General features: G+C 34.4%; 1 protein-coding gene across 1 annotated transcript; it reads right to left on the bottom strand.

Moving 5' to 3' along the window:
• Positions 1 to 10,790: 10,790 nt before the first annotated feature.
• On the bottom strand, positions 10,791 to 13,077 carry LOC119572048 (zinc finger CCHC-type and RNA-binding motif-containing protein 1-like). The gene is made up of 4 exons (XM_037919062.1): positions 12,887 to 13,077; positions 12,309 to 12,512; positions 11,856 to 12,078; positions 10,791 to 11,341 (listed from the first exon to the last, which is right to left on the bottom strand). Exons 1-4 carry the CDS (start codon positions 13,045 to 13,047, stop codon positions 11,204 to 11,206), a joined length of 726 nt encoding a protein of 241 aa, XP_037774990.1. The 5' UTR covers positions 13,048 to 13,077; the 3' UTR covers positions 10,791 to 11,203.
• Between the last annotated feature and the right edge of the window lie 557 nt (positions 13,078 to 13,634).

Below are 13,634 nucleotides of genomic sequence, written 5' to 3' on the forward strand. Positions count from 1 at the left end.
CCCTGTTACTTTTTTTGGTTTTAAAAAAAAAGGGGGTTTTTTTTTTTTTTTATTTTTATTTTTTATTTTTTGGGGGTTTTTTGGGAAAACAAGGCTTTTTTGGTTAAAAAAATTTTTTTTTTTTTGGTTTTTTTGGGTCTTTGGGGGGGGGGGGGGGGGGGGGGGGGGGGGGGGGGGCTTTTCCCCCCCCCCCCAAAAATCGGGTTTATTAAACCTTTTTGAAAAAAGTAAGGAATTTTTTTTACTTTTTTTCTTTTTTCAATTCTTTTCCATTTTTTTTTAACGTTTGTGAGTTTCGATATCCCACAGGTTTTTGGAATTGATCCCAAACAATATTAGATTTTTAATGTACCGTTTTATGCTAAACCATGAACTACAAAAGCTTTTTTGTTTGCCTTATTTAATTTTTAACTTTTTTATTTTTTTCGGGAAAAGGTTTTAAGATGGAAAAACCAGAAAAATTTACATAATTTTTGTTTTTGTAACAGTAGGGGATTTACTCTTTATTTTGACGGTTTTCTTTTTATCTAATGGAAAAAGTGATCAATGCTAGTTTGTTTTTATTTTTGTGTTAATAAAATTTTAAAATTTAGAATTTTTTTCTTTGATGTTTTTGAGAAAAAGCAAAAAGGTGCTGTTTAAAAAACGGTTATCTTCAAAACCTATATAGTAATCTTTTTAAGAAGGGAAATTTGTTTTTTTTGGGTTTTTAAAAAATATTTTGTAAATAAAAAATAAAAAAAAAAACCTTATTTTCCCATTTTGGTGTGTGGTGTGGTGTGTGGTGTGTGTGTGTGTTTTTGGTGTGTTTTTGTGTGTGTGGTGTGTGGTGTGTTGTGTGTGTGTGGTATATATATACATATATAACAGTATAATAAAAATTATATCCATGTATATTAAAAATATATACCATGTAAATAAAAATATATACACATGTTATAACAAATATATACCATGTTATATACAAATATTACACTTTTAAAATAAAAAATATATACACATGTTATAACAAAATTACACAGTATATATACAAACAATACACTGTATATTAAAAAAAATTATAACATGTACCCCCCCCAATCCCTTGCCCGTTTTGTCGTGGGGGGGCTTAGGGGGGCGGAGACGGGGACCCAATGATGGGAAATCCCCAACCTTGGGACTCGCCCTCGACTAAACTTTTTTTGCAGGGTCTTTATTTTCTTCCCACTTTTTCGTTCTGTCCCTTCCCCAAAACCCTTCGCTATCCATTCCTAAGGTGTGAGACCGTCAAAAAGGAGAAAGGCTGATTTTGTCCCCGTCCTGAACGGCCTGGGGGGACCCAGGGGCCGGGTATTCCCCTGATTTAGTTATCTCCCCTTACCCTAAAGGGGGCCCCTGAGGGGGGGGCCCGTTTTTACCCCCACATAACCAGGCTTACCAGGCCGTAAGAAAACTTATCCCCACTTTTAGGGGAAATGGGTTTTGCCTTTATCAATAGCCCCCCGATAAAAAACCCACCCGATTCCCCTGACCCCAGGTTTTCCCTTTTCCCACGCTCCAAAACCTGAATAACTACGCCCTCATCAAGGGGCCTACTATCGTACCAAAAATCCCCCCTTTAAAGGGAACTTTCCACTCTCCCGCCGCTCAACTTCAACCCTCTACCCCCAACCCCAACTAAACCCACCCCATCCTCCCTTTTTAAATACCTTACACCCTTATTGCCACCTCCCCATAAACTACCTCCCTCAACACTACTCCATCGTCACCCCCCGCCCTTCGACTCCCCCTACACTACAACAATTTTAAATACCCTCTTCGCCAGAAAAGGGGACCGATTTTTCGTGATCCCCCCCACAGCCCCCTACTCTGAAAAACCCCCCTTCTTTTCCAACAATGTCCCCAAAAACAAGTGGTAAAGTCTCTTTCCGTACCGACCCGACCGCCCCGTTTTGTCACAAAAACACCCAAAAAACCACTATACATTCACAAAACTAACAAACCATAGGTAACCCCACCCTTAAAGAACCCCACCCAACCCCTCAATACTTGCCCCGGAACGTTCATCCCCCCAGCAAATTGCCCAATCATAAAAAGATTGGTAATTGGGGGAAAAGACCTACTTGCCTCCCTCACAGACTATGAGGGAACATCATACAATGCTACCCCCATTCCCCCGGGGTCATCAAAAGAAACCCACTAACTACCCAAAATTCCCTTTCCGTAACATGATTTTCCCTTTAAAACGTTACATAGGAGGAAATCCCTCCGTTCGTCCTCCCAAACCCTCCTCCCGTCAGGCCAAATTTTTGGGCGTCTAGGACCCCCAGCCAAACTTTCCCGTTCCACAGCCGATGCCCATGTCCCAACCGGGCCTACCCATCTAACTCCCCTGCAAAATCAGCCCCTGTGCCAACTGTGGGGGCCCCCCAAATTTTTTATAGGGGCGTCCCCCCTACAAATTTGGTGGGGGGGGGTAGCAACTCTAAATTCAAATTTTGGACTCACACTATGTAAAGCCAAACAAGAGCCGGCGGGTTTTCTTTTACTCCTTACTCATAATACTGCTCATTCTACCAATTCTCCTAAACCCACCCCCACATCAAAACCCCCCCCTCTTCTCCTCCTCCCTTTCCCCAGTAAAACTTTTTTGCCATCCAAAATCCAGACACCCCAAATTCATACAGTTTTTTTCAACACCATACAACCCCAACACCTTCCCCCCCCTTTCCTCGCACTACCCGTAACAGACAAAACAAACGTTCCCCCCCCTTTCCCTCCCCCAAATCACCCCCCACCTTCCTTTGCCCTATGTTTGAGACACCAGTCCTCTCTTCCCCCCTCACAAAAAATCCTTTATCCCCCAAAACTCCCAACCAACTCCTCAAAGAAACCATTAAAAATATTCAAGTTTACCAAATAAATGACACTAAAAACCCCCAAAATTTTACAAATCGTGCTCCTTCCCACCCCAAAGAAAAATGTGATTCCACCTCCTCCTAACGATACCCCCCCTCCCCCAACCCCCTACCCCCCCCCAACACAGCCCCCCCCCCGCCCTCAACCCGCCCAATTAACCTTCCCCCCATCCCCTCATCCCTTCCACTCCCTCCGGAACCCAAACGTAACCCCTTATGTCACAAGTATCCCCTTCCTCAGACCCTCCATCTCCTAATCCCCCTCCTTAGAACACCAACTCCCCCACCTCTCCCATCCGCCTCCAGTCCTTTTCCACCCTCTACTGCTTCCCCTAAAATTTCCAACCCCTACTACAATCTATATCACTAAAGTTAAATCCTTCTTTGGGAATATTCGCGGTTTCCGCCCCCACAGCCTACCTTGTAAATCCTTTCCTCTTATAACCCCTTTTTTTCCCTTCAAGAGACCTTTTTTACACCCCTCCATCAACCCCCAAATTATCATTTGTCTCTTCCCCACTTTCCCCTTTTATGTCTCATCCATACTTATCAATAAAAACCCCTTAGTCACACCCCCCTTTAAAACCAAAAGTCCTTGCAGTTATCCGTATCCCCTTCACTTTTGGTCACAGGATTTCATTCATTCCCCCCTTCCCACCCCTTTGATTTTGTTTGTTTTTTAAATCAAATTTCCCAACTCCCCCCTTCCCTCATATTTGGGTGATTTTAACGCCGCCACACTCTAGGGGGTGTTCTATCACAAACTCCCGAGCCGATCTTAGAGCGTTTTCCTCCCCACAGCTGCCCTTACATTCAAATTTCGATCGCCCCCACACTTTGATACACGCACGCATCTTTTTTCTGCATTGCCTTTCTCATGCCCCCCTTCTCTTCTTTTAGATTTCCACTGGTCTTTTAGACCACTTTCCAGTTCTTTTTTCTCCATTTCATACGTCCACCCCCTTACTCCCCACGCTGGTGCTTTGATAGAGCCCACTGGCATCTTTCCTTCATCTCTGCTATCATACCCCCCCATCCCCCCTCACCTCCATTTTAGAAATATACAGTATTTCACAAAAACGTCTTAAAGCTGCACTACAGCTATCCCTCGAACCTCAAACCATAACCTCCAAAAGTTTCCCGGGGAATTCTGATTGCACTAAAGCACTTCGCTTAAAAAAGGCAGCCCGGAAAAGTTCCGCACAAAAAGGGTACTCCAAATCAACTATTTACCCTTTCTCCTTTAAAAGGCATCTGCCCATCTCCGTCGTACAATCCCGGGAAAATAAAAAAATAGCTGGCGAAATTATTTTCATCAATTCATCCTCTACATCTATTCAAATGTGTGGCGCCGAATCCATAAAATATCAGGCAAAAATCCCCCCCCTCCTGCCCCTGTCCTCCATATTCGAAAAACCCCATTTTTGATCCCCTTCCCAAACGCTAATAAATGGGGGATTTTTCAGCCCGGTCAGTATGGTTCTACCCTTTTTTTCCCACTTCTCTTCTTTAAGACCCCCAGAGAACGTACCCCCTTACTCACCCATCCTTATGAAATCCTATAACCCCATTTTCCTCTAACTCATTGTGCCCCAAACGTGCCGAACACTCATGAAGGCCCTGACGGGATTCACTACCGTTCTCCGGCAACTCCCACTTTTCCTTATCCTTCCCATTAAAAAATTTTCAAACCCCATATGGGGCATCAGGAATTGCCCCTTTAATTGGCGAGAAGCTTATCCTCCCCTTCCGAAACCCAATAAAACGGGTACCCTTCCTCAAGACTAGCCCATCGCACTAAATAGTTACTTTTGCAAACATTAAGGAATGGTGAACTTCCGCTTAATGTGGTATTTTTAACTCACAATCTTTCTTCCTTCCCAAATTTGGTTTTTTGCCGTGCCAAAGCACAGGGACCCCCCTTGCTATTTTTTAGACATATATTACATTGCATTTGCATCCATGAATCCGTACTAGCTTAAATTTTTTGACTAGAAAAAAACAATGATTACTGCGGTACCATATTCTCACAATTGCCCCCCTAGGCATAGTTGGAAACATGGGGTCTTCATAAAGTCCTTTCTCTCCCAAAAACACTTTAGGGCAAAATTGCTCTGCCAATCATCTTTTTTTCCTCAAAACGAAGGGTCCCACAAAGCGTTCTCGTATCACTTTTATTCCTTCTTGCGTTAAATATTGTCTCGTTTTACCCCAGGGGCCCGTCATCACTATATGTTGATGTTTAACCATCCATGCCTTGGGCATCCATACCCAAAACTTACCAATTTTCTTTAAACTGCAAACTCATCAGATCTTCCTGGGGCCCCAAACCAGGCTTCCCCTTTTTTCCTCTAAATCTTTCTCCATTCTTTTTTCTCGCTCAGTGTAGGCCCCTACCCCCCTTTCTTATTGGCCTCCACTCAAGCCGTTCCTTGGCAAAAACCAGGGGGTTTATTTTTACTCCAAACTGTCCTGGGGAGACCATATTCTCCATTAAAGAAAAAGCTCTCCCCGTCTTCGAATCTTAAAAACTCTATCCCAAAAATGGGGGTCAGTCGCAAAAATCTCCTTCATTTCATGTTACTTTTATCCTCTCCCTCTTGATTATGGACGCCCTACTACTCCCCCTTGCCTCAAATTCTCTCCTTGCCCACTTGATACATCCAAATGTGGTTTTTCGCTAGCATAGGCCCTTTCGCTCCCCCCCAGTTGAGGCCTGTACACTGAAGGCAAAACCTCTCTATCTCGACGTCGACCCCTTTTCTCTCTCCGATGCTATGTTCGATTCCCCAATTTTCCCTCACTAAACTAACTATCCCACACCCCCACTTTTACCTTGCTTCTCCCACGATTACCTATCTTTTTTCCACTCGATGGTACCCTCCCCTCCCATTCCCCCCTTCCCCCCTCTCCACCTCTCCCCCCTTCTCGTCCTTCCGTCCCTCTATGGGTTATCTCACCCCCCCAATTTTGCTCTTCTATTTTCCCCCACCCCCCAAAAACAAAAATTCCTTCCTATCCTTCTCCACATTTCCCTTTACCCCGTCTCCACTATTCCCTAGTTTTACGTAATATGAGGGTCCCAAAACCCCTCCGGGGGCTGGTTTTTCAGTAATCTTCCCCTCATACTTTCAAATATCCCTTTCCCCCTGAATCCCTGTCCTTACTACAGAATTGTATGCACTCCTTTTTGCTCTAAACACATACTCACTTTCCTCTTTTCTTTTTAATTTTTTGACCCCGTAATCATTAACTCTATAAAGTCAATACACACCACCAACCCCCTTGGGTTTTAAGATCCGAATGGGTTTTTCTACCTGTCCCACGCCAAAAAAAAATCAAAAATTTTTCTGGGTCCCCGCCCTGTTGGAAACCCCGGCAATGAACAGGAGATACACGCACGCCCCGCCTCTATTCCCCAAAACATAAACCACGCTTCTACATATCCAGCCACGGATTTTCCCACACTTTTAAAACTTTTTGTAAATCGTGGGATCTTTTTGGTCAAGCCTCCGCACTAATAAATTACATTCTGAAACTATCAATCTCTTTCCCGGTCAGCTCCAAATTTATCGGAAAGACATTGGGAGACCCCTCCGCCCGTTACGCATTGGCCCACCCGTTAACACACACTATTGATGTCACAATCTGACCACCCTTTTTCCTTATGTAATGTTTCCCCTTTTAATCCCAAACCCCTCCCATAGCGTGCCCACATTTTGAAAAAACGACCTCTGCTTTCCCCCCCTATCCTCCCTTTACCCACCTCCCAAACCCTTTAGACATCCTTACAGAATCCCCCATTTCTGCTTCAACAGCTATTTTCTTTTCCCCAAAAAACGTACTAACCCCCATCTTCTAAATCCTTACCAACCCCCCAACCCTTTCACTCCCCAATTCCTTTTACACTTGACAAAAATCACTAACTCAACCCCCTTCCCCAAATTAAAATAGGCACATGACCTTAGATGTCTAGACATTTATCTTGCTTTTTTAACCCTTTAACCATTATACCATGTATATAAATATATAAAAATGTTTTTAAAACATATAATAACATTTTTATTACATAATATACCATGTATATACATATATATACAATTATATTACATATATTACACAGTTTTATAATATATAGCCAGTATATATACATATATATACCCAATGTATATAACATATAATACACTGTTATAAACATATTAAACACTTTCTACATATATATACACATAATTAAAATAATTTTAACAATAATACATAATATATATAAAACATATATATATAATATATATAATTTTAATATTAATAATGATATATATGTAATATACATAACATATATAACATAATAATATATATATAGTTATTAATATTATACATATATATAATTACATATATATATACATATACCATACACATACATTTTATATGTATGTAATATATACATATTATGTATATATATACATATATATATAAAATATACATATATACAAAATATATATTAAACATATACATATGATAATATACATAACATACATATACAATATATAAATATATATATACACATTTTACATAAATATAATATATATAAATATATAATACATAATATAAAACTATATATACATATACATATATAAAATATACATATATATTCATTTACATATATATATATATATAATATAAAAATATATATAATTTTATATATATACATATACATATTATCAGAGATATTACATATATACACATGGTACGATCTTGTCTGGCAATCTTGTGATTCGTCAAATCCCTCGCCCCAGTGGATGGTAAACCCTAGCATTCTTGCACATTGGGGTCATTTAGAAGCAGACAGTATGTCCCCAACCCAAAAAATCCCATTGTAACAAAATTATCAAACCAAACCTAACCTAAACCTATACACACACCACACTATTAATATATTATATATATATAACACATACATACCATATATACAACACACATATAATATACACACATATATATATACACACATATATATAACCCCATATATAAATATATATATATACACACACACACAACACACAACATATATAATTATATATATACACAGTGTAAACGATCTTGTCTGGCAATCTTGATAAATAAAATATAATATATAATATATATATATAATTATATATAAATTATAATAAAATATTTTAATATATATATATATAAATTTTAAAATATAATATAATATATAATATATATATATATATTAAAATATATATATAAAATATATAATAATTTTATATAAAAATAATAAAATAATTATATATATTATATATAATTATATTATAATATACATTAATACTACGCAGAGATATAACATTATACACATGGTAGCGTCTTGTCTGGAATCTTGCGATTATATAATATTTATATAAATTTTATATATATATATATATATATAATATAATATATAAATAAATATATATTTTAATATATTATATTATATAAATGATAAAAAAAATATAATAAATATAAATATATATTTTATAATATATATATATTATTTATATATAATAAAATAATATTTATATAATATATTATATATATAAATTATATTATAATATATATATATATAATAATATTAATATATATCAACAATACATAAAACCTTATATATAAAACTATATATATACACACATAAACACACAATAATATATATAACCCCCAACACATATATTATAATAAAAACATAGAATATATAACACATATGACATTATACAAAATATACATTATGTATTAATATTATATTATATAATAATATATAATTATATATATTATATATATAAATATAATATATAATATATATTTTATATATATTTATTAATATATATATATATAATATAATAATTTAAAATATATAAATATATATATATATAATATTTTTTATATATTTTATTTATTATTATATTATATTATAATAAAAAAAAAAAATTTTTTTTTTATTTTTTTAAATATATTTAAAATTATTATATATATATAATATATATATATAATATATATTTAAATAATATATATAATATTAATTTATTAATATAAATATTTATATAAATTATATATAAAATATTATTATTATATATAATTATATATATAACATATACACATTAAATATACCATAAACATATACATATCTTTAAAATTTTTTTTACTACTATATCACATTTTCCTTACTTAGAAATTTACATACTAAATGAAATTTATAGTTTTATAAAACTTTGCTAAGGGCCCCAATTTTGGAAAAACTTATAAGTCTTATTTTCCCAAGGCCCAAAATATAATCAAAATCAACTTTAAATGATTTAATTAATACATTTACTCTTTTACTACATCTTAAAATTGTGTATTTTTTCTAAAAAAAAAAAGATTTAAAAACTTACAATATGAAAACTGGTGAACTAGTAAAATAAAAGCCTGTTTTTTTATTTTAACTGTCATACTAGAAAAAAAAATTTCATAAATTTGATTATATTTTGGATTCATTTTTCTGCAAAAAAAAAAAAAAAAAAAAAAAAAAAAAAAGAGAGAGAGAGAAAAAAAAAAATCCTTTTTTTACTTTTTTTGAAAATTTTACTTGAACCGAAATTTTTAAAATAAATAAATAATAAAACCCGTGGAAAATAATATGAAATTTTTGCATCAGTGAAACAAAAAAATGTTAATTTTTTAGGATGAGTAACTGACAAGGTATATGAAAAGATACTTCATCATTAAGAAAATTTTTTCATAAATTTCAGTCATAATTTACATATAAATAAAGTGAGCACATACATAATGTCAAGAATATCATATACATTACATCTCAATGAGAGGTTCTGCCTTCATTGTAAATAACTTTGTATAATTGCTGCAAACAATAATGATATAGTCATATAAAAGGAAACACACCCAAAGCATGAAATGAAAATGAATGTTTGAAATTGTCAATAGTTCTTCATAACATAAATAAGCCAAAAAAAACATTCCTTTTGGTTGTTTGACTATTAAAGGGAACTTTTGACACTTTTTGGGAAAATAATTTAAATTTCATTTTTTTCCTCTTTATGTCCTGTTTATGTTCAGTATATCTTTTTATTACACAGGAAAGTATTCAAGAATAAATGCCCGGTGCCTGTCACATGATGTGTGTGGTGGATGGGTAAAAAATTTTCATTGGGTTTTAAATCTATTGGCTTCGTAGAAATGAAAAAAGGGGGTTTATAAATAATTAAACTCTTGATCACAAGGTTAAAAACAATCTTAAAGGGGCGTCCATCCATTTTAATGTATTGGGACTATAGCTTTACATGGTATCTGGCATACAGATCTGAAATTTCGCTTTTTTGTTTTCTAAAAAAATTTCCAAAAATGAATAGATAAAAAAAAGAAAGAAGACAAAAATAAACCCTGTGATGCCCATGTACACTATGTATAAATCCTGGCATAAATATTAAATTTTAGTCAAGCTTCCCAAAACCTTTTTTTTTTTTTTTTTCCTTTAATTTTAATAAAAATTATAATATTCTTCAGTGTTATATGTGATGGACTTAAAGAGAAATTAAAGTTTAAAATGAAATGAGAATGGTGAAAGAAAAAAAAAAACTGAATTTAATATAGGTATAGTTATTCTGAAAATAAGCTTTTATCTTTGGTAAAGTGCCCAAGCTTAGAATGGTTGTAAAACAGAAAAAAGGGGTAAGGGTAAGAAAATTTTTTTAAAATTAATTAAACAAACTTAATCCAGTAACCAACCCAAGCCAGCTCATTTTAAAAGTTTTTAGATATTTCCCTATATGACATTTTAGTTTGACAAAAAATTTTTTAAAAAATATAAAAAAAATAAAATTTTGCAAATAGACTATCATATTAAAAGGGTAAATAAAAAAAAATTGTCCCTTTATATCAAAGTCCATGGTAAAATTTCCACATTCAGTCCTGGGAACTGTACACCTCGTGATAATTGGTGTTAAAATATGTATCCTTTAAATGTGATTTTACAGGATCCCTTATCCGTAATTTTTAGAGAAACAAGCTGAGAAAATAGGGGAACAAAGCAGACAGAAAAAGAGAAAAGGGGAAAGAAAGAAAGAAAAAAGGCAAAGTTTACAAAATCAAATCCACATCTCCGTTTGTATCCATTTGTACTCTAGGATTTTTATTACCAAATGATTAAGTTCACAGCCTCAGCTTCTAGTTCACATTCTTCCACAGTGCACACAAGAACCTCAATAACAATAGTACAGAACTTAGGATCAAAACTAAAAATTTAATTGTTGCATTATCTCACAATCTGACCAATCACTGTTATTTCAATCATCGCTCAGTTCTTCTTCATCACTAAAGTAGGAAGACTGCTTTATCTTTGCTCGATGAACCCCTGGCTCGCATTTGGAATATTCTCCTGCTGCAAGTCTACTTTGGAATTCTTCTGCTTCTCTTAGTTCTTGCTGTAAATGGAAGAAGTACCATTAGTCATTGATATATCTAATGACCAACATATTTTCTCAACTAAATGTTTGTCTTTGGAAAATTACTCTATTTGCAGCCAACCTAATAGCGTCTAACCTTTAAAGACTAAAGTATAACATGCAATATATCTGTGATCAAAAGGCTATTTATTTCATATTCAACATGGTACCAGTATTCATATAAATCCAATGTCTGACTATTGTCACATAAAGGTCATGTTACTGATGTTGTATTCCTCTACTTCATGCGCTTTACTAACAAATAAATTTCTTTCCCATAACCCTTCAATATAAACAGAATGATCAAAGAAAGCTCACTTTCAAGTAATTACCTCTATGGAGCTAGAATTTAAAGGAACCTCTGATGAAAACGGAAAATGAAATCCATATGACTGGTATTCAACAAAAATTAAAAGTCTATAGAATAAATCTTTTTATGTATTTGGTGCAATTAGTATTCCAGAACATTTTTATAAGACCTGAAAATTCTTACTTGATATCTGATTGCTTCGCTGAGTGAGTCTTCTTCAAACTTTGGTTCTTCATCCTCATCCTCTTCTGCATCGTCATCCTCATACTTAGCATTCTTGAATTTGGTCTCATCCTGGAAATCACCTCTTCGCTTCTTTGGTTTCTTCTTAGGAGGTTCTCTATCTCCAAGCAGATTTTTAGGGCAAGAGTAACTCAAATGACCAAAATCTCCACATTCATAACACCTGTATGCGGAATAAAGAACAATTACCAGTTAATAATGAGTTCCCTCAAAAAAAAACAGTTTTGAATACACAAGCAAAAGTATCATGGGGGGGGGGGGGGGGCTTATATGTAATGCCATTATCATTCCTATTCATTAATAATAATATTTATATTCATTAATTAGAACTAACAAAAGTCATTTTTTTATCATTAGTGGACACATGTGAGTCTGGAGCCTTTGTCAACAAACATTGACTTTTCTGGATATTCTCTTCGCCTGATGAATTCAGGAGCTCGACCATTACTTTCGCAATGCTTTTCTTTGAGTGTTCGGCCAAACATTTCTTTCCCATCAGTTCCTTTAACACATGCATGGGCCTCTTCACGAGACAGATATAATACAAAGGCAACTCCACGACTCTTTCTGGTTTCACGGTCCCGAAGAATAGTCACTCTTAAATACATGAAGGGCATTTGATTTGATTAAATTATATAAAGAATATAAAAACAAACAAGTACTCCATCACTATTCTAGAGAAGTAATTTTTCATATATAACAGCATCTATATAAGCATATTCTCTTAAAACTAAACTATTTCTACTGTCAATCTATAATATATAACACAGCTAATAAGAGTACGTAAATAAAACATGTACGTGTCTGCATGTGCATGTGCGTGTTCATGTGTGCTTTACTTATGATATAACTAAAAGATCAATATGTTTCTCTATAATTTCTTTTGTCTATAGACAGTAATCAGCAATAAAAAATTGTCTATAATTAAAGATTATCATCATTCCTATCAACTAACACCATGCAAACTTTACCTCACTAGCTTTCCAAACTTCTCAAAAATCTTGTGTAGATCTGTATTTGTAAGAGAGAAAGGCAAGTTGGAAATATAGACGGTGCTTCTACTTGGAGCCAGAGACTTTCCCCCTGAAGAACCTCCTCCTCGGCTCATGCTCTGATCAGCCCTTCCTTGCATGACTGCTTAAAGGAAAATATAACATAAACTGATTAATTTTAAATGTTGCTTATATTCTCTAGTTAGCATAGCTCTATCAAGGAAAGGTTACAAAATGCTGTATATACATACATAAATATATACAAATTTTTATTATAGAGAGATAGACAGATAGACAAACACACACACACACACACACACACACACACACACACACACACACACACACACACACACACACACACACACACACACACACACACACACACACATATGGTAGAAATACCCACAATGAAAAAACTATATCTATTGAAAAATGAGACTACAGATTAAAAATCCACCTGTATTCCATCTTCAGGTCTGATTCCATCATCAGACCTGGAGATGGAATCCAGGTCTATGATGGAATCAGGTGGATTCTAAATTGTAATCACATTCTCAATAATTAGTTTTGGATTGGGATTTTTTACCCTGGTATCAACGGAAATGTTTACCCTTTATTTATATACACTCCAGCATATACCATATAACATTATACACTAAAAATAATTTTTTTATGTAGTGTATTTTGGTATTGTGAAAAATATATTTCTACCATTGTAATAAAA

This window comes from Penaeus monodon, unplaced genomic scaffold (genome assembly GCF_015228065.2).
Source record: "Penaeus monodon isolate SGIC_2016 unplaced genomic scaffold, NSTDA_Pmon_1 PmonScaffold_9265, whole genome shotgun sequence".
Taxonomy (NCBI): domain Eukaryota; kingdom Metazoa; phylum Arthropoda; class Malacostraca; order Decapoda; family Penaeidae; genus Penaeus; species Penaeus monodon.

Excerpts from the sequence above, each read along its gene's own strand:
- LOC119572048 (XM_037919062.1), bottom strand. The coding sequence starts at position 13,047 with ATGCAAGGAAGGGCTGATCAGAGCATGAGCCGAGGAGGAGGTTCTTCA. Across the intron at positions 12,079-12,308 it reads GAATATCCAGAAAAGTCAAT|GTGTTATGAATGTGGAGATT; the intron begins GTTTGTTGACAA and ends TTCCGCATACAG. Across the intron at positions 11,342-11,855 it reads GCGAAGCAATCAGATATCAA|CAAGAACTAAGAGAAGCAGA; the intron begins GTAAGAATTTTC and ends TTCCATTTACAG.